Source organism: Lithobates pipiens, unplaced genomic scaffold (genome assembly GCF_037356315.1).
Source record: "Lithobates pipiens isolate NorthernLeopardFrog02 unplaced genomic scaffold, aLitPip1_a1.2 Scaffold_18, whole genome shotgun sequence".
NCBI classification, from domain to species: Eukaryota; Metazoa; Chordata; class Amphibia; order Anura; family Ranidae; genus Lithobates; species Lithobates pipiens.
In genome coordinates, this window is record NW_027507758.1 from 450,925,941 (window position 1) to 450,947,945 (window position 22,005).

The window sequence follows — 22,005 nt, forward strand, 5'->3', positions numbered from 1 at the left end:
AGCAATAGACAGTACAAAAGGTATTTTGTGAACAGGAAATGCCAAGTGTATGAACAAAGCCCCTACAAATGAACTGTGTTGAACTGTATGTGCAAATAAATACAAACCCTTTGTCCCTCTATGATTACCCAGAGGGTTACAGTCAGGGCCGGGCCCTTCCATTGGTCCCAGTGGGTCCAATAGACCCAGGCGGCAATTTGAGAGTGGCGGCAGAGCAGGGCCGCTGCCACTACCTACACGATCCGCATGGGGTGCAGACACAGCGAGAGTGTCGTGGGCTGCCTGACACAGCGCTGTCCTGCACAGCTGCCGCAGCACTCTCACTGAGTCTCACTGAGTCTGCACTGAGTCTGCACCAGTGCACCAGAGTCTGCACCAGATACAGTGACAGCCAGAGATCAGTGTGAGAGCGAGTCTCCTCCTTGCTCCACCCATATGAAAGAGCCGGGAGGAAATTTCTCACACAAGCTCCTGAGCAGCGGTGGTGCCAAGTGCAGGCCATGGAAGGCCTGCACCCCATTACTGAACAGGGTGATCCGGAGGACACCCCAGACTGGAGGAGGGAGGGGGAGATGGAGGGACCCTACACAGCACAAGAAAGCTCTGCATATACTACACTACCCTTGTCTATATACCCTAGCCTGTCTATATACCCTAGCCTGTTTATATAATACACTAGCCTGTCTATATACTACACTAGCCCTTGACCTAGGATCACACTTACTGTATGTGTTTAGTGCAAAATCTATCTTCATGATAAACTTAATTTTAGTTTTATTTATCATGACATAAAATAATGGATGTAGGGCCCTTTGGGTGGGCGTGATTTTTTTTTTTTGGGGGGGGGGGCGAGGGGGCAGCATTTAATTCTTGGATCAGCCCTGGTTACAATGTACAGTCTAAGTAAGTAATCACTAGAGGACAGAATGATTGCTTCATTCTTGCTTTTTTAGCTTCAGGTGGCATCATTTTCCAGCATGCATTTCTTCGGCAGATCTAAATGAACATCAAAAATTACTATTTAAATTGTAAATTGTACATTTTTTTTTGCTTTTTTATCATAGTGTTTCTGTATGTAGTATGTTAGATATTAGGTACAGTAGGTAGGTTAGGTATTCAGGTACATTTGTAAAGATATAAACAGATCTAATTTAACCTGGCCGTAGTCAGATGCATTCAGGCTAGGACATTTATCCCTAACAGCAGGTAACTACTTGGTGTGCAGATACTGTACATGTGAACAGTGATAGCTGCTGTCAGCCTGTCATTACTTTGTGAATGACCATCGCTATCTGCAGACGCCTCTCATGCCAACTGCAAGAATCCGCTGATTCTTTCCACTGGAATCCGATGTGTGCTATTACCTTTGTGAAGGAGGCCTAACTGTACATACCCATTGGTTTCAGTGTTCACTACCAGCAGCAATACATTTCTCACACTGTAAGTTGATGTGAACCTAAACTCATCTCAAACTTCCAATTATGCCATCCCCAAAGCTTAAACACGCATGCGCAATAAAGCAGAGGACAGTGTCAGTAGAGCAGAGGACAGTGTCAGTAGAGCAGAGGACAGTGTCAGTAGAGCAGAGGACGGGGTCAGTAGAGCAGAGGACGGGGTCAGTAGAGCAGAGGACGGGGTCAGTAGAGCAGAGGACGGGGTCAGTAGAGCAGTGGACAGTGTCAGTAGAGCAGAGGACAGTGTCAGTAGAGCAGAGTACAGTGTCAGTAGAGCAGAGGACAGTGTCAGTAGAGCAGTAGAGCAGAGGACGGGGTCAGTAGAACAGAGCACGGGGTCAGTAGAACAGAGGATGGGGTCAGTAAAGCAGTGGACGGTGTCAGTAGAGCAGAGGACAGTGTCAGTAGAGCAGAGGACAGTGTCAGTAGAGCAGAGGACGGGGTCAGTAGAACAGAGGACGGGGTCAGTAGAACAGAGGACGGGGTCAGTAGAACAGAGGACGGGGTCAGTAGAACAGAGGATGGGGTCAGTAGAACAGAGGACAGTGTCAGTAGAACAGAGGATGGGGAGCAGAGCAGTGAATTGTGTCAGTAGAGTAGAGGGTGGGGTCAGTAGAGTAGAGGGCGGGGTCAGTAGAGTAGAGGGTGGGGTCAGTAGAGCAGAGGGTGGGGTCAGTAGAGCAGAGGGTGGGGTCAGTAGAGCAGAGGGCGGGGTCAGTAGAGCAGAGGATGGGGTGAGTAGAGCAGTAGAGTAGAGCAGTGGATGGTGTCAGTAGAGCTGTGGATGTTGTCAGTAGAGCAGAGGACAGTGTCAGTAGAGCAGAGGACAGTGTCAGTAGAGAAGTGGACGGTGTCAGTAGAGAAGTGGACGGTGTCAGTAGAGAAGTGGACGGTGTCAGTAGGGCAGTGGATGGTGTCAGTAGGGCAGTGGACGGTGTCAGTAGGGCAGAGGATGGTGTCAGCAGAGCAGTGGATGATGTCAGCAGAGTAGTAGAGCAGAGCAGTGAATTGTGTCAGTAGAGCAGAGGACGGGGTCAGTAGAGCAGTGGACGGTGTCAGTAGAGCAGAGGATGGGGTGAGTAGAACAATAGAGTAGAACAGTGGATGGTGTCAGTAGAGCAAGGGTTGGTGTCAGTAGAGCAGAGGATGGTATCAGTAGAGCAGAGGATGGGGTGAGTAGAGCAGTACAGTAGAGCAAAGGATGGGGTCAGTAGAGCAGTGGACGGTATCAGTAGAGCAGAGAATGGGGTGAGTAGAGCAGTAGAGTAGAGCAGTGGATGGTGTTAGTAGAGCAGAGGACGGTGTCAGTAGAGCAGAGGATGGTGTCAGTAGAGCAGAGGATGGTGTCAGTAGAGCAGAGCAGAGAGGAGGACAGTGTCAGTAGAGCAGAGGACAGTGTCAGTAGAGAAGTGGACGGTGTCAGTAGAGAAGTGGACGGTGTCAGTAGAGAAGTGGACGGTGTCAGTAGAGAAGTGGACGGTGTCAGTAGAGAAGTGGACGGTGTCAGAAGGGCAGTGGATGGTGTCAGTAGAGCAGTGGACGGTGTCAGTAGAGCAGAGGATGGGGTGAATAGAACAATAGAGTAGAGCAGTGGATGGTGTCAGTAGAGCAAGGGTTGGTGTCAGTAGAGCAGAGGATGGTGTCAGTAGAGCAGAGGATGGGGTGAGTAGAGCAGTACAGTAGAGCAAAGGATGGGGTCAGTAGAGCAGTGGATGGTATCAGTAGAGCAGAGAATGGGGTGAGTAGAGCAGTAGAGTAGAGCAGTGGATGGTGTTAGTAGAGCAGAGGACGGTGTCAGTAGAGCAGAGGATGGTGTCAGTAGAGCAGAGGATGGTGTCAGTAGAGCAGAGCAGAGAGGAGGACGGTGTCAGTAGAGCAGTGGATGGTGTCAGTAGAGCATTGGACGGTGTCAGTAGAGCGGAGGATGGGGTGAGTAGAGCAGAGGATGGGGCGAGTAGAGCAGTAGAGTAAAGCAGTGGACGGTGTCCGTAGAGCAGAGGATGGGGTGACTAGAGCAGTAGAGTAGAGCAGTGGATGATGTCAGTAGAGCAGAGGATGATGTCAGCAGAGTAGTAGAGCAGAGCAGTGGATGGTGTCAGTAGAGCAGAGCAGTGAATTGTGTCAGTAGAGCAGTGAATTGTGTCAGTAGAGCAGTGGACGGGGTCAGTAGAGCAGTGGACGGGGTCAGTAGAGCAGAGGATGGGGTGAGTAGAACAGTAGAGTAGAGCAGTGGATGGTGTCAGTAGAGCAAGGGTTGGTATCAGTAGAGCAGAGGATGGTGTCAGTAGAGCAGAGGATGGTGTCAGTAGAGCAGAGGATGGGGTGAGTAGAGCAGTACAGTAGAGCAAAGGATGGGGTCAGTAGAGCAGTGGACAGTATCAGTAGAGCAGAGGATGGGGTGAGTAGAGCAATAGAGTAGAGCAGTGGATGGTGTTAGTAGAGCAGAGGACGGTGTCGGTAGAGCAGAGGATGGTGTCGGTAGAGCAGAGGATGGTGTCAGTAGAGCAGAGGATGGTGTCAGTAGAGCAGAGGATGGTGTCAGTAGAGCAGAGGATGGTGTCAGTAGAGCAGAGGATGGTGTCAGTAGAGCAGAACAGAGAGGTGGACGGTGTCAGTAGAGCAGTGGATGGTGTCAGTAGAGCGGAGGATGGGGTGAGTAGAGCAGTAGAGTAGAGCAGAGGATGGGGTTAGTAGAGCAGAGGATGGGGTGAGTAGAGCAGTAGAGTAAAGCAGTGAATGATGTCAGTAAAACAGAGGACGGTGTCAGTAGAGCAGAGGACGGTGTCAGTAGAGCAGAGGACGGTGTCAGTAGAGCAGAGGACGGTGTCAGTAGTTTTTTATTTTTATCTATGTTTTAATTTTTCACTATTTTTTTTTACAATATTTTTTTTTATTATTTTTTTTTACAAATTGTTAGGAGCCCCATTGAGGGACTTTAGTGAAATAGCAGAGAAAGGGACTGAGGACAGAGATTCACCAGTCCCTGTGTCTGTAACTTCAGCTGCCATGGGGGTATGGGTGTTCGACAGGGAAAATATGAATTGCACAGGGTGATTAGGGTGGGCACACCCAGCACACCCTGTGCGCACACCTTTGGGCACCATAGAGAATAATGTGATTTCCAATGTCGTGCAATAGCAGCTACGGCACCTTATACTGATATCAGAGGCAGACAATATGCTATGCAATACTGAATTGCACTGGGCACCATATTGCAGCCCAATGTTCTGTAGTTGCCAGATTTCCTGACATGGTTCTAGGACAACCAACTAGTGAACTATTGTGAAGGCATAGCACTGAGCCCTTGTACACACGGTCGGAAGAATCCATCGGAATGCGTCCTATCGGACCGTGTTGTCGGATAATCCGACTGTGTGTGGTATGCATCGGACTGATTCTGTCAGAATATCTGTCGGACCCAATTTTCCAACATTTTGGAAATATTTCCCGACCAACTGGTTCGATCGGACATACTCCGATCATGTGTAGAGAATTTTGATCGGACCAAGTGCCACGCATGCTCAGATCAAATTCCTACATCAAAGCTATTGGCTACTAGCCTGAACGTAGTCCCATCGTAACGAAATTACGTCATCACGTTCTGAATGATCGGATTTTTCGACAACTTAGTCCGGCCGTGTGTATGCAACAGTTTCGGACAAGATCCGACGGACAAAATCCGACGGATTTGGTTGTCGAAATCTCCAACCGTGTGTACAGGGGCTGAGGATGTATCCCGACAATAAGCAATAAAGAAATCTAATTTGGGTGTGTTTGTGTGTGTGTGTCAGAACTCATGACACGTCTGATGAAAGGTCTAAAGCTGATTCACACCTATGCAGTTTTAGTGCTTTTTGCATTTTGCAGATTTGCACTACAGTCCATTTATCATGGTTTCCTATGGAACATGTTCTGTAGTGCAAATCTGCAAAATGCAAAAAGCACTAAAACTGCATAGGTGTGAATCAGGTGTGAAAAAGCACTAAAACTGCATAGGTGTGAATCAGGTGTGAAAAAGCACTAAAAATGCATAGGTGTGAATCCAGCCTAATGGTATATAGCCCTAGGGCCTGCTCTTCAAGTTTTATGTGTGCTACAATGTAGGATGACAGCAAGCTAAGCCCTTGTACACACGGTCGGAGAATCTGTCGGAATGAGTCTTATCGGACCGTGTCGTCAGATAATCCGACTGTGTGTGGTATGCATCGGACTGATTCCATCCGAATCTCCATCCGACCCAATTTTCCAACATGTTGGAAATATTTCCCGACCAACTGGGCCGGACGGACCTAATCTGATCATGTGTAGAGCATTTTCATCGGACCAAGTGCCACGCATGCTCACATTCAAATTCCTACATCAAAGCTATTGGCTACTAGCCTGAATGTAGTCCCATCGTAACGAAATTACGTCATCACGTTCTGAAAGATCGGATTTTTCACCAACTTGGCCCGACCGTGTGTATGCAACAGTTTCAGACACAATCCGTCGGACTAAATCCGACGGGCAAAATCCGACGGATTTGGTTGGCAAAATCTCCGACCGTGTGTACGTGGGCTAAGAGTGCATGAAAACTGTGTACCATGGTAATCCATGAAGCTCTTTACAGCAGTGTGTGGCATTAGAGGGAAGCACACTGCGTTTTTTTTCTTAAATCATGATTGCTGCAACTTTTGTGCATTTTGGCAAAAATGCATTTTATATTATAGTCATTGATAACACACTGAAAACACACCAAAACCCCAATATATTTTTTAAGTAGTGTTTTTATGTCACCTGTCAAAATGCTAAAAAAAAAGGGCACATAAAACGCATATTACGTTGTACTATATTTTAACATAACACATACAAACTGATGAAATGTATTACGCATGTGGAAGAAAATGCATATATGTTTTGGAATGCAATTAACAGAATGGTTCCTTATTGTTCAATAGTTGCTGTTGATGTTCTATTTAACGGATGGATCTATTTATATTTAACTGTCCAGAAAGGAACAGCAGGGTGGAGCTATCTCTGTGCACCAGACCTGTCACAGGCTTCCTCCTTTATCTACTCGTTCACTTCTAAATTATTAATGATCTAGGTGGAGGGAGCAGCAATAGACTCTTTATTAGACCGTCACACACAACACTGAGGTTGGGTTCACACTGGTGCGAACACAGAAATCGCATGTGATTCACATAATATTGCTGATCACATGTGATATCTGTGCAATGCAAATTCAGCCATACAAACTGAATGGCTGAAATCGCATAACGTTCTCACCGAAATGGTGCAGGACACTTTTTTTTTGGTCCGCACTGGAATCAGATTGATTTGATTCCTGTGCCATTTGACAGTTCGTACTGCGATTTGCGAACCGATCTGGGGTGTCATTAACTTTCTATTAACAGCAGCAGCAGTTCGCAGAGGGCAGTGTGAACTGCCTGCGAACGACATGTGATGCAGAAGACTGCTCAGGAATCGCACTGGTTCCCGCATCTCATATGTGCAAACCCAGCCTAAAGTATAACTAATGCCGTGTACACACGAGCGGATTTTCCATTGGAAAAATCTTGGATGGTTTTTCCAAAGGAATTCCGCTCCAGCTTAGCTTGTATACACTCAGTCACACAAAAGTTTGTTGAACTTTCGATCGTACAACACTACGACGAGCCGAGAAAATTAAGTTCAATGCTTCCGAGCATGCGTCAAATTGTTTCCAAGCATGCGTAGGAATTTTGCGTGTCGGAATTGCTACAGACGATCAAAACTTTTTCCGACCTAAAAATTGAGAACCTGCTCTCAATCTTTTGCTGGCAGGAATTCAGCCAGCAAAAGTCCGATGGAGCATGCACACGGTCGCATTTTCCAACCAAAAGCTCTCATTAGTCTTTTGCTGGCTGAATTTCCGATCGTGTGAACTGGGCATAAGGCTGTTTTTACACTGATCTGCTTTTGTTCAATTCTTCATTTAATAAAAAAAAGCATAAGAAAAGTGGAAGAAAACTGCATCCCTTTAAATGCTATGTAGCTCCTCACACTCGCCCATTGTGCTTCAGTTGCGGTTTGCTGCATTTTTAGTGCAGTAAAAAAAAAACACACCAAAAACACATCCCTTCATTGAAATGAATAGAGAGCATCGAAAAACACAATGCATCTGTGGGAAGTGCTCAAGCCCAGGTTCACAGATCCACATGGGAAGGGAAATCACATTATGATGCCCTCAGCACAGTTTTGAAAAAGGTTCCTGGTGGACTTCATTGCGATTTCAGCCCCATGTTATGTCACAGATGTTGCATCAGTATAGAAGCATTCCTATGTGACTTTGATGGGTGATCCTTTATCAATCCATTTTGATACAGCTGCTTTTGGAGCCTTCTTTGTATCCCCCCTTGATCGATCGAAGGAAGGATCGATCAAAACCACTTCGATGTGAACCTAACCTTAGTCAGCAAGGATGACCGAGGAGGAGAGGCGAAGTTTAAAAAAAAAAAAAAAAAACACTCATCCATGAAAGTTGCATAGGAATGTTTTTATCTATGTTGAAAATCGCAAGTAAGTAGCACTGCACAGTCACACTGTAAATGACAAATGGCAGGGAAATCGCATTGGAATAGAGGGAAGTGATATAGGGAAAACACAGTACAGAACATGGCAAAAACATCAGAAATGCATTTTGTAAGTTTAATGCCACGTGGGAAAAACACAGCAAAAATGCATTTGCGTGTTTTATACAGAGCAGTGTGCAAGTAGCCTTAAGGTAAAAACATTATTTTATTTTGTTTTTGGATAGAGTGGAGAGAGATTCGAAAGTCTGTCAGTTTTTATTGTGGCCTGTGTCGCCATTACGGAGAAAGTAAAAGAAAATCCCAAATTTTGGGTTGTCCCCAGAAAAGAAATAGAGGGGATATCTTTCAATGGTGGCATTAGTTCTGGGGGGTCCCCAAAGAGATTCTGTTCATTTGCAGGGATTTCCTCTCCCTTCCGGTTTGCCTACGGGACAGGAAGTGAAGGTAAATCTCCCTAATGGGACACGAATGACAAAAATAACCATTTAAGAGGTTATAACGCTTCCTCTATTAAAAAAAAAATTAAAAATGAATGAATAAAAAGTTTTGCCTGTAGTTCAACTTTAACTAGTTCCCGACCACCTGCCGCAGTTATACTGCGGCAAGGTGGCTGGACAGCACAAATGGCCGTAAGTGTACGTCGGCCCATACATGTGATATAGCAGGTGCACACGACACAAAAGCACGCCCGCGGGTCCCGCTGACTTGATGTTCACCAGCGACCCGCGATCGCGCTATACAGAGGCAGAACGGGGATCTGCCTATGTAAACAAGGTGGATTCCTGTTCTGACAGGGGACATGATAGAGATCTGCTGTTCCCAGTCATCGGGAACATCGATCTCTGTGGCATTCCAGGCAGCCCCCTACAATTAGAACACACCCAGGGAACACAGTTAACCCCTTGATCAGCCCCTAGTGTTAACCCCTTACAGTGCCTTGCGAAAGTATTCGGCCCCCTTGAACTTTTCAACCTTTTGCCACATTTCAGGCTTCAAACATAAAGATATAAAAATGTTATATTTTGTGAAGAATCACCAAGAAGTGGGACACAATTGTGAAGTGGAACGAAATCTATTGGATTTTTTAAACTTTTTTAACTAATAAAAAAAATGAAAAGTGGGGCGTGCAAAATTATTCGGCCCCCTTGCGTTAATACTTTGTAGAGCCATCTTTTGCTGCAATTACAGCTGCAAGTCGCTTGGGGTATGTCTCTATCAGTTTTGCACATCGAGAGACTGAAATTCTTGCCCATTCTTCCTTGCAAAACAGCTCGAGCTCAGTGAGGTTGGATGGAGAGCGTTTGTGAACAGCAGTTTTCAGCTCTTTCCACAGATTCTCGATTGGATTCAGGTCTGAACTTTGACTTGGCCATTCTAACACCTGGATACATTTATTTGTGAACCATTCCTTTGTAGATGTTGCTGTATGTTTGGGATCATTGTCTTTTTGGAAGATAAATCTCCGTCCCAGTTTCAGGTCTTTTGCAGACTCCAACAGGTTTTCATCCAGAATGGTCCTGTATTTGGCTGCATCCATCTTCCCCTCAATTTTAACCTGAAGAAAAGCAGGCCCAAACCATGATGCTGCCACCACCATGTTTGACAGTGGGGATGGTGTGTTGAGGGTGATGAGCTGTGTTGCTTTTACGCCAAACACATCGTTTTGCATTGTGGGCAAAAAGTTTGATTTCGGTTTTATCTGACCAGAGCACCTTCTTCCACATGTTTGGTGTGTCTCCCAGGTGGCTTGTGGCAAACTTTAGACGAGACTTTTTATGGATATCTTTGAGAAATGGCTTTCTTCTTGCCACTCTTCCATAAAGGCCAGATTTGTGCAGTGTACGACTGATTGTTGTCCTATGGACAGACTCTCCCACCTCAGCTGTAGTTCTCTGCAGTTCATCCAGAGTGATCATGGGCCTCTTGGCTGCATCTCTGATCAGTCTTCTCCTTGTCTGAGCTGAAAGTTTAGAGGGATGGCCAGGTCTTGGTAGATTTGCAGTGGTCTGATACTCCTTCCATTTCAAAATGATCGCTTGCACAGTGCTCCTTGGGATGTTTAAAGCTTGGGAAATCTTTTTGTATCCACATGTTTGGTGTGTCTCCCAGGTGGCTTGTGGCAAACTTTAGACGAGACTTTTTATGGATATCTTTGAGAAATGGCTTTCTTCTTGCCACTCTTCCATAAAGGCCAGATTTGTGCAGTGTACGACTGATTGTTGTCCTATGGACAGACTCTCCTACCTCATCTGTAGTTCTCTGCAGTTCATCCAGAGTGATCATGGGCCTCTTGGCTGCATCTCTGATCAGTCTTCTCCTTGTCTGAGCTGAAAGTTTAGAGGGATGGCCAGGTCTTGGTAGATTTGCAGTGGTCTGATACTCCTTCCATTTCAAAATGATCGCTTGCACAGTGCTCCTTGGGATGTTTAAAGCTTGGGAAATCTTTTTGTATCCAAATCCGGCTTTAAAATTCTCCACAACAGTATTACGGACCTGCCTGGTGTGTTCCTTGGTCTTCATGATGCTCTCTGCGCTTTCAACAGAGCCCTGAGACTATCACAGAGCAGGTGCATTTATACAGAGACTTGATTACACACAGGTGGATTCTATTTATCATCATCAGTCATTTAGGACAACATTGGATCATTCAGAGATCCTCGCTGAACTTCTGGAGTGAGTTTGCTGCACTGAAAGTAAAGGGGCCGAATAATTTTGCACGCACCACTTTTCAGTTTTTTATTTGCTAAAAAAGTTTAAAATATCCAATAGATTTCGTTCCACTTCACAATTGTGTCCCACTTGTTGGTGATTCTTCACAAAAAATTTAAATTTTATATCTTTATGTTTGAAGCCTGAAATGTGGCAAAAGGTTGAAAAGTTTAAGGGGGCCGAATACTTTTGCAAGGCACTGTATCTGCCAGTGTCATTTATACATTGATCAGTTCATTTTTATAGCATTGATCAATGTAAAAATGTCCCTGGCGGTCAGATTTGTCCGCCACAATGTTGCAGCCCTACAGAAAAAAAAATAAATAAATCGCAGATTACCATTACCAGTAAAAACAATAAAAATAAATAATAGTGCCTAAATCTATCCAATAGATTGTAGACCTTATAACTTTTGCGCAATCCAATCAATATACACCTATTGCAATTTTTTTTTACCAAAAATATGTAGAAGAATAATTATCGGCCTAAACTGATGAATACATTTTTTTTTCGGGGATATTTGTTATAACAGAAAGTAAAAAGAATGTGTTTTTTTTTTCAAATTGTCGCTCTTTTTTTTTGTTGTTTATAGCGCAAAAAATAAAAACCGCAGGAGATGATCAAATATCACCAAAAGAAAGCTTTTTTTGAGGAAAAAAAAAGGACGTCAATTTTGTTTAGGTACAGCGTTGCATGACCGCGCAATTGTCAGTTAAAGCGATGCAGTGCCGTATCGCAAAAAAATGGCCTTGTCAGGAAGGGGGTAAATCCTTTTGGGGCTGAAGTGGTTAAAGTAGTACATGCACAGGTGCCTCTTTAGCACCCAGCTTGCTATAGGAAGGAAGGAAGTGGGGAGCCTACACCACCAGTGGGCACTGCTAGAAGCGGACCGAAGTACCCATTTCTGTGCCATATCTTTGCACAGAGCGAGTATTGTTGCACAGCACACTTTCAGCACAAAGAGTGAGCTGTCACCCACAGCTCTCCATCTTGTACTAACAATCGGGTGCAGGGAGGACTGGCTCTTGATCATATGATTGCTGTGATGGCCTATGACTGCCTTTCACAATGATAACAAGGCCTTATGCACACAGGATAGTTTTTTGTTTTTTTATTAACTCTGCTGGAAGCCAGCAGCATTTTATGCTTTTTATAAGCATTTAGGCATGTTTACAGGAATCAAGCACTTGGGCATTAATTGATTTATTCTGGTTAATAAAATGAATTATTTTTTGCCATTGAAATGAATTAACGCTCAAGTGTTAAATGCACCCACTGTTAACGTGCATTTAGGCAGGTTTACACGTGTTTAGATGCGTTTACAAGCATCAAGAGTTTTTTCTGGCTAAACTCCACTGCTCCTGGACACACTGGCAAGATTGTGCATGGACATATAGGCTAACATGCTGGGGAGTTTAGTGATAAAAAAGCCAGATGCCTCAAGGAGCAGCTGCAAAATACATCCAGCATGAGACCTTAACCACTTACAGACCGGACCATTTTGCTGGTCAAAGATCAGACCACTTTTTGCGATTCGGCACTGCGTCGCTTTAACTTTAACTGACAATTGCGCGGTCGTGCGACGTGGCTCCCAAACAAAATTGACATCCTTTTTTTCCCACAAATAGAGCTTTCTTTTGGTGGTATTTGATCACCCCTGCGGTTTTTATTTTTTGCGCTATAAACAAAAATAGAGCGATAAATTTGAAAAAAACGTATATTTTTTTACTTTTTTTTATAATAAATATAAATAAACATTTTTTTCCCTCAGTTTAGGCCGATACGTATTCTTCTACATATTTTTGGTAAAAAAAATTGCAATAAGAGATTATTGATTGGTTTGCGCAAAAGTTATAGCGTTTACAAAATAGGGATAGTTTTATGGCATTTTTATTAATAATTTTTTATTATTTATTTTTTTACTAGTAATGGCGGCGATCAGCGATTTTTATTGTGACTGTAACATTGCGGTGGACACATCGGACATTTTTGACACATTTTTGGGACCATTGTCAATTATACATTAATAACTGCTATATAAATGCAGTGATTCCTGTGCAAATGACACTGGCAGTGAAGGGGTTAACCAGTGGGTGGCAGTATAGGGGTTAAGTGTTCCTAGGGGTGTGTTACTAACTGTTGGGGGGCTGGGCTTTCATTTAGTGAACACTGATCTCTGCTCCAATCACATGGAGCAGAGATCAGCGTCACTAGCTGCTAGGCAGAATGGGGAAATGCTGTTTACACAGCATTTCCTCCAATCAGCCACCCCGTGAGACGATCGCGGGTATGCCCATGGCGATCGAGTCCGGGGGACCCGCGACCGGACTCACGGGGGTCCCCACCGGCACACGAGCGCAGGGCGGCATTGAAGATTGGACGTACCTGTATGCCAATATGCCTGCCCATGCCATTCTGCCGACGTACATCGGCATGCGCCAGTCGGGAACCGGTTAAAGTGTCATTAAAAATGTATGAATACATGGTATATTACATGCTGTTCATTAAGACATTATGGGGGTTATTTACTAAAGGAAAATCCACTTTGCACTGAAAGTGCACTTGGAAGTAAAGTCACTGTAGATCCGAAGGAAGATGCAAGGAAAATAAAAATCAGTATTCTAGCTTGCATATGATTGGATGATAAAATCAGCAGAGCTTCCCCACATTTCAGATCTACCCCTTAGATTTAGAGCGACTGCACTTCCAAGTGCACTTTCAGTGCAAAGTGGATTTACCTTTCGTAAATAAACCCCAATGAGATTCATTTTCTGTATACTGCAACAAAAAGAAACGGGTTGATCCTGCTACTCCCTATCTCCATCTTCAATCCATGTCCAGCTGTAGTGGCAACTCTGCACATGCTCAGTTTTCAGTGAATTTCTATTTGAGCAGCCCATGTGACTATAGAATCACACATGTGGGTGCATACACATGGTCAATGATATCCCACACCTTCCCTCCTCCTCCATGCCCACTAATCAGCTTAACACAATGGGAGTGGGATATTATATGTAGATTAATAGAGGCTTCACCTCCCTCTTATTTTAAGACACAGGCTGGAGGGGTGTGACACAGCCTGTGACTGGTAGAAATCCACCCACACCACGTTAGTGCCAACAAATAATAAAGATTTGATTTCAAATATATATTTGTCTGACAATTTAAAACAGTTTATTGATATTATTTATTTTTATTCTGTGTTCCAAAGACTGTTTTTTTGTTATTTTGTTATTTTGAATATGTGACCAGCCGCAGAGGTCTAGAAGCTCCCCCTGCTTAAAGTGGTGTTGCCACCAAAAAAATAAAACTACTTAAAATTCTTTAAAAAAATCAAAAAAAAATAATTGGCAAAAAAAAAAATTTTTACTCACCTCTAAATACCGGTTGCTAGGGGGTCCCTCGTAGTCTGCCTTCTTCATTGCCCGGGCTGGTGACATCACTTCCCCTCGCGCCGCACATTCACCCGGGACCTGTCATGTGTCCCAGGTGACTGTACGGCGTATCACGGCGCCCTGCGCCGCTCGCGCATGCGCAGTGGGTGCCCGGCTGTGAAGCCACAGCCGGGTGCCCACAGTATGCATGACGGCGCCGCGAGCGGAGCGGGGAGCGAGGGGGGGGCTTCGTTCCCCCGCATCGCTGGACCCTGGGGCAGGTAAGTGTCTGATTATTAAAAGCCAGCAGCTGCAGTATTTGTAGCTGCTGACTTTTAATTATTTTTTTTTAGGGGGTACCCCACTTTAAGTTTGCCTTCAGACAGGCTGGGAGAGATCTGGGTCATGTGACAGCTGTATATCGCTTAGGAAAAAGGTACACGTTTTATTTTAATTAAAATAATTACAGTGCCATCATCCATATATATAGAAATGAAGGGGCAGTCAATTAAACAGTGTGTGTTTAGTATCACTTTAATGTATAGTCCACTCCTGTACTCTTTGTCTTGAATGGAGAAGATATATTGTATCTTTTCCTTCTGGCTAGAGTTGAAAAATGTAAACAAAAAGACAGTAATAAAAACCAAGATATAATAGCTAGATCAGGGCTTGATCTACTTCATTTTCAGGGTTAGAATCAAAGTAGGGTCCAAAAGTTAGACTCAGGGCCAAAAGTCAGGCTTAGGGTCAGTGTGTTTTGAGTAGGATTTAAAGCTGTATTGAACTCTGCTACATTTTTTTTTATTGGGCCCCTTGGGTGGTTTATGCCATAATGTGCTAGTATGCACTGCCTCCAATACTGTGCTGCCAGCACTCCCACTGGTACCAGCCACTGCCCTCTTTGCGCGATCTTCTGATAGAATCTCTTCTGTCATAAAAACCCTACCTGTCAGCAAGGTTTATAAAACTGAGCTTAAAAGAAATGTATGTTTTTTTTGGGGGGGGGGGGTTTTCCCCCTATTTATACTTACTTATAGGTGGATGCAGCATAAGTTGGATGCTGCATTTGTCCCCCAGTGTCTCTGCACTGAGAATTGAGCCACTGAACACCGCTGATGGCTTAGTTCTCTCAGCGCCCTGATCGGAGAGCTGCTGACTGTCAATCAGCATCTCTCCTCTCTGCTCCTCCATGCTCACTGGAGCGATGAGCTGTGGAGGGACGGGGAGCTGCCATCAGTCCAGGCACCAGGCAAAGCCAGACTTCCTAAGTCTTGATGACGCAGTGCCTGGACTGAACTTGGTGATGTCAGTGGAGAGGGGACTTCAGACCGCTCTTTGCTGAAAACGGGTCACAGGAGTGCAAAACAAATTGCATAATGAATTGCACTCCTGTGACCCACAGAAGAAACCCAGCCTAAAAAGCTTAGGCTGGACTTCTCCTTTAATATCAGCTTTTTTATGTAATGTTAGCTAGTTAGTGTCAGTAGGGTTTAGATACTGTAGGATTAAAATATATATATATATATATATATATATCCCAATCCCTATAACCATAAAGATAAAATGTATATAAATAAACTATTTTCATTATTATATGTGATCAAATAATTAATCCTATTGCAACAGAAAGTGATAAGCCAATGGTGCAAAGTGCACACACTTCATACAGTATATATACTAGAAATGTAATCCAGTTCATCAATAAATCCGAGAGCAAACACTCCATCCCCAGTGATAGATGTGATATCCCCTCCACAGTACAATAGACCTGTGTGCCACTCAGTGCTTGTAGTGCAGCTCACTCACCAGAATCATATCACCCCTTATCTCTGAGAAGGTCATAGAAGGTTTATGTAAATGTTGCTCACTACTTTTTCTTGTTCCTTCTCTTTTAGCCAATTTGAACTATCACTCCATATTTTAGCACCATACACAGTATCTCACAAAAGTGGGTACACTTCTCACATTTTTGTAAATATTTTATTATATCTTTTCATGTGACAACACTGAAGAAATGACACTTTGCTACAATGTAAAGTAGTGAGTGTACAGCTTGTATAACAGTGTAAATTTGCTGTCCCCTCAAAATAACTCAACACACAGTCATTAGTGTCTAAATCATGAGTAAACCCCTAAGTGAAAATGTCAATATTTTGTGTGACCACCATTATTTTCCAGCACTGCCTTAACCCTCTTGGGCATGGAGTTCACCAGAGCTTCACAGGCTGATACTGGAGTCCTCTTCCACTCCTCCATGATGACATCACTGAGCTGGTGGATGTTAGAGACCTTGCACTCCTCCACCTTCTGTTTGAGGATGCCCCACAGATGCTCAATAGGGTTTAAGTCTGGAGACATGCTTGGCCAGACCATCCCCTTTACTCTCAGTTTCTTTAGCAAGACAGTGGTCATCTTGGAGGGGTGTTTGGGGTCGTTATCAAGTTGGAATACTGCTCTGCAGCCCAGTCTCCGAAGGGAGGGGATCGTGCTCTGCTTCAATATGTCACAGTACATGTTGGCATTCATGGTTCCCTCAATGAACTGTAGCTCCCCAGTGCTGGTAGCACTCATGCAGCCCCAGACCATGACACCCCCACCACAATGCTTGACTGTAGGCAAGACACATTTGTCTTTGTACTCCTCACCTGGTTGCCACCACACAAGCGTGGCACCATCTGAACCAAATACATTTATCTTGGTCTTATCTGACCACATGATATGGCTCCAGTAATCCATGTCCTTAGTCTGCTTGTCTTCAGCAAACTGTTTGCAGGCTTTCTTTTGCATCATATTTAGAAGAGGCTTCCTTGCAGACCAATTTGATGCAGTGTGTGGCATATGGTCTGAGCACTGACAGGCTTACCCCCACCCCTTCAACCTCTGCAGCATGGCTGGCAGCACTCATACATCTATTTCCCAAAGACAACCTCTGGATATGATGCTGAGCACGTGCACTCAACTTTGTTGGTTGACAATGGCATGGCCTGTTCTGAGTGGAATCTGTCCTGTTAAACCACTGTATGGTATGGTCTTGGCCACCTTGCTGCAGCTCAGTTTCAGGTTCTAGACAATTGTCTTATAACCTAGGCCATCTTTATGTAGAGCAGGGGTCTCAAACTGGTGGCCCTCCAGCTGTTGCGAAACTACAAGTCCCATGAGGCATTGCAAGGCTGACAGTTACAAGCATGACTCCCACAGGCAGAGGCATGATGGGACTTGTAGTTTTGCAACAGCTGGAGGGCCGCCAGTTTGAGACCCCTGATGTAGAGCAACAATTCTTTTTTTCAGATCCTCAGAGAGTTCTTTGCCATGAGGTGCCATGTTGAACTTCCAGTGACCAGTATGAGAGAGTGAGAGCAATAACACCAAATTTAACACACCTGCTCCCCATTCACACATGAGACCTTGTAACACTAAAGAGTCACATGACACCGGAGAGGGAAAATGGCCAATTGGGTCCAATTTGGACATTTTCACTTAGGGGTGTACTCACTTTTGTTGCCAGTGGTTTAGACATTAATGGCTGTGTGTTGAGTTATTTTCAGGGGAAAGCAAATTTAAACTGTTATACAAGCTGTACACTCACTACTTTACATTGTAGCAAAGTGTAATTTCTTCAGTGTTGTCCCATGAAAATATATAATAAAATATTTACAAAAATGTGAGGGGTGTACTCACTTTTGTGAGATACTGTATATTAAACAGCAAAAAAATCCTCATAGTCTAGATAAGTAATACACTCACATTTAAAACTTGCTTAATATCATTGTAAAGGGTTAGTTCACCTTTACCATAAAAAAAAATGTGTAAGCAGATAGGGGGCACCTATAGATAAAATCAAACTTTTGCTTTAACTAAAGTTGGATAATGCTGTTGCTATAAGTGTAGGCCATTTATGTACTCCCCCAAAGTCTGGCCAACAAGAACTCCCAGGGATGGTATACCCCTGCCCTGCCTTGTTTATAGGCCACTTATAGCTGTTACTGCTCAGCCCCACCATCACAGGAGTGAGCCCTCACCCCTTTTGCACATCTGTGGTTCACCATCTTCTTCATCACATGATTGTTTAGCTCAGAGTTGCTGCAACAGGAGGTGAAAAGTGCATGTGAAGGGGTTTGAATTAGCTAGGAGTGCCTTAGCAACATCCTAACAACAAGGCAGGGGCATGCCATCTCTGGGAGTTTATCGGCCTGGTTTCAGCATGGAACAGTACATATATGGCCTACATCTATAGTAAGAGCCATTATTTAACTTTAGTCAGAGCTGCACACTTTGTTTTTATCTACAGACACCCCTTGTCTGCATAGGAAGATTTTTGGGTAAAGGTGAACTAACCCTTTAAAATCACATACTTGTCACTGTTCAGTCAGTTACTGATTTATTTTGGGTTGTTCTAAAATGTAAAAACATATATTTTTCCGTTGCTAAAGAAGAAATATAAAAGGAAATATCCACATGCAGCGGCTGTGTGCACATCTAACATGCGTATAGCTGCCACATATTTCAGCCTCCAATTGATTTTAGCAGGCCACAGGAGGCCCAATTGTTACACTGCCTGGGCAAATGTTCATATTATAATTGCTGCAGGAAGTGACATAGAGTTTTTGAGACCAAAGAGAGACAAGGAAGTGACTGCTCTGGGCTTCAACAAAATGGCAGCCTCCAGCAAGAAGAAACAGGAGCAATGCTGGAGGCAGTTTACAGCACACACTAATCTTAATAGCAGAATTATTAATGTGGAATGTTTGTTATTTTGTTACAGAACATTCATCGTTCTCAAACTGTTATGGGTAATGTTCTGCTTTATGTTGCTGACACGCTGTGTGAGGCAGTGGATTCAGCACAGACCACTCATACACCATGGCATTACGGTACTGTGACCAGGGCCGATAGTATGCAAGGCACTTTGAGGATGAAGGAGCACACGGGTGATAGGTGATGAGGATGAAGGAGCACAGGGGTGATGGGTGATGAGGATGAAGGAGCACGTGGAGCAATGGATGATGAGGATGAAGGAGCACATGGGGTGATGAGGATGAAGGAACACATGAGGTGATGGGTGATTAGGATGAAGGAGCACATGAGGTGATGGGTGATTAGGATGAAGGAGCACATGAGGTGATGGGTGATGAGGATGAAGGAGCACATGAGGTGATGGGTGATGAGGATGAAGGAGCACATGAGGTGATGGGTGATGAGGATAAAGGAGCACATGAGGTGATGGGTGATTAGGATGAAGGAGCACATGAGGTGATGAGGATGAAGGAGCACATGAGGTGATGGGTGCTTAGGATGAAGGAGCACATGAGGTGATGGGTGATGAGGATGAAGGAGCACATGAGGTGATGGGTGATTAGGATGAAGGAGCACATGAGGTGATGAGGATGAAGGAGCACATGAGGTGATGGGTGCTTAGGATGAAGGAGCACATGAGGTGATGGGTGATGAGGATGAAGGAGCACATGAGGTGATGAGGATGAAGGAACACATGGGGTGATGAGTGATGAGGATGAAGGAGCACATGAGGTGATGGGTGATGAGGATGAAGGAGCACATGAGGTGATGGGTGATGAGGATGAAGGAGCGCATGAGGTGATGGGTGATGAGGATAAAAGAACACATGAGGTGATGGGTGATGAGGATGAAGGAGCAAATGAGGTGATGGGTGATGAGGATGAAGGAACACATGGGGTGATGAGGATGAAGAAGCACATGGGGTGATGAGGATAAAGAAGCACATGGGGTGATGAGGATAAAAAAGCACAGGAGTGGTGAGTGATGAGGATGAAGAAGAACAGGGGAGATGAGGATGAAGAAGCACAGGGGTTATGAGGATGAAGAACAAAGGTGATGAGGATGAAGAACAGGGGTGATGAGTGATAAAGAAGCACAGGGGTGATGAGTGATGAGGATGAAGAAGCACAGGGGTGATGAGTGATGAGGATGAAGAAGCACAGGGGTAATGAGTGGTGAGGATGACGAAGCACAGGGGTAATGAGGATGAAGAACAGGGGTGATGAGGATGAAGAAGCATATGGGGTGATAAGTGATGAGGACACACATGGGATGATGAGTGATGAGGACACACATGAGACGATGAGTGATGACACACATGGGACGATGAGTGATGATGATAAAGAAGTACAGGGGTGATGAGTATGAAGAATCACAGGGGTGATGATGATGAAGAAATACAGGGGTGATGAGGATGAAGAAGCACAAGGGTGATGAGGACACACATGGGAGGATGAGTGATGAGGATGAAGAAGTACAGGGGTGATGAGTGATGAGGATGAAGAAATACAGGGGTGATGAGGATGAAGAAGCACAGGGGTGCTGAGTGATAAGGACACACATGGGAGATGAGTGATGAGGATGAAGAAGTACAGGGGTGCTGAGTGATGAGAATGAAGAAATACAGGGGTGATGAGGATGAAGAAGCACAGGCGTGCTGAGTGATGAGCACACACATGGGACGATGAGTGATGAGGATGAAGAAGCACAGGGGTGATGAGTGATGAGGACACACATGGGACGATGAGTGATGAGGATATGGCAGAGGTCTACTCCTTCCTGTCTATGTGGTTAACCCTCCCAGTGCCGGCCCATGCACTCACCATACACCATGGCCCCTCCAGTCTCATGCAGGAACCTGAAGCGTCTGTTCTTAAAGAGCCAGATGGTGAGGATAGTGAGGATGAGTAGAAAGTTGAAGACCAGCAGCTCCAGCGCTCCCTGATGCTGGAAGAGCTGCAATGTCCGGGAAGACGTGGGTGCCTTGTCCTGCCCCATCCCTGCCATCTCTATCCTCACTTCAGAGCACACTCCGGGTTGACTTTCATAACCCCGCTCCTAACAAGTAACAGTCATAGCCAGCAGTGACAGAGCTCCGAGGAGGAGCCACCCGCCCGCTTGCTCAATCACTGGGAAGCTCGCTCACAGCTTGCGGCCCGCGCTGCATGCTGGGAGTTGTAGTTCGCGGATGCCTGTCACAGTACGGCCAGTCTATGAGCTCTGGCGGCTGGCCGGACTACAAAACCCACAGCAGCTGCTGGTACCCAGCCGTCAGATGCTGGACACTCAAGTGCCAAGGTGATGGTTACCTGGATCTTATGTCATACGATGACAACTACTCTCTCCGGGTTACAGATTATATAGAACACCGGAACATTGCCTGGAGCGTACTCCTACTGTGTAAAATATCATGGTTCTGTGCCCGTCATGGATTGCTCTATTCTCAAATGTCAAAAATATATATAACTTAAAATAAAAATAAAGAATATGTATATGTATATATATGTATATATATATATATATATATATGTATATATATATATATATATATATATATATATATATATATATATATATATATATATATATATATATATATATATATATATATATATATATATATATATATATATATACACACTAAAAACTATTCCGCACACAAACCTTCAAAGTTTAGCTGCATGCCCTAAAAGGTGTATTTGTTTAAAAAAATATCAATATATATAAAAAGTTCTGCAGTATACAAAAATAAATAATAAAATAAAAATATGAAGGGTGCAGCAACTGAAAGGGAACAAACACTGTGGTTAACAAGTGTAATAAAGACAATATTACAATGTATCATTAGCAAAGTCCAAAATAATCTGTAAGAAAGTCCACACAAAACAACTGAATAGACTGTGATTGACAGGTGAACTCATTACTATGTAACCAGATAGCAGAGATCATAGCCAACATGATCAGTTATAGTATCCAAATAAAAAAACGAAAAAAATTGTGTATTTGTGATCAAGTCTACAAAAACTACTAATATCCTATATTAGTAGTGAAGCTAATTGACCTGTGACACCTTCATTTACAATTACCCCCGGTTGTTCTTTCACTTTATGGTTTGACCTC

General features: G+C 44.2%; 1 protein-coding gene across 1 annotated transcript in view; it reads right to left on the reverse strand.

The window, feature by feature from the left end:
- The window catches only part of SLC9A9 (solute carrier family 9 member A9), a 1,026,444-nt gene extending 1,005,342 nt beyond the window's left edge, over nucleotides 1–21,102 (reverse strand). Inside the window, exon 1 of the mRNA XM_077488236.1 lies at nucleotides 20,709–21,102. Coding sequence (XP_077344362.1) covers nucleotides 20,709–20,892 — 184 coding nt within the window. The 5' untranslated portion in view covers nucleotides 20,893–21,102. The remainder of the gene's footprint in view (nucleotides 1–20,708) is intronic.
- Nucleotides 21,103–22,005: the final 903 nt, after the last annotated feature.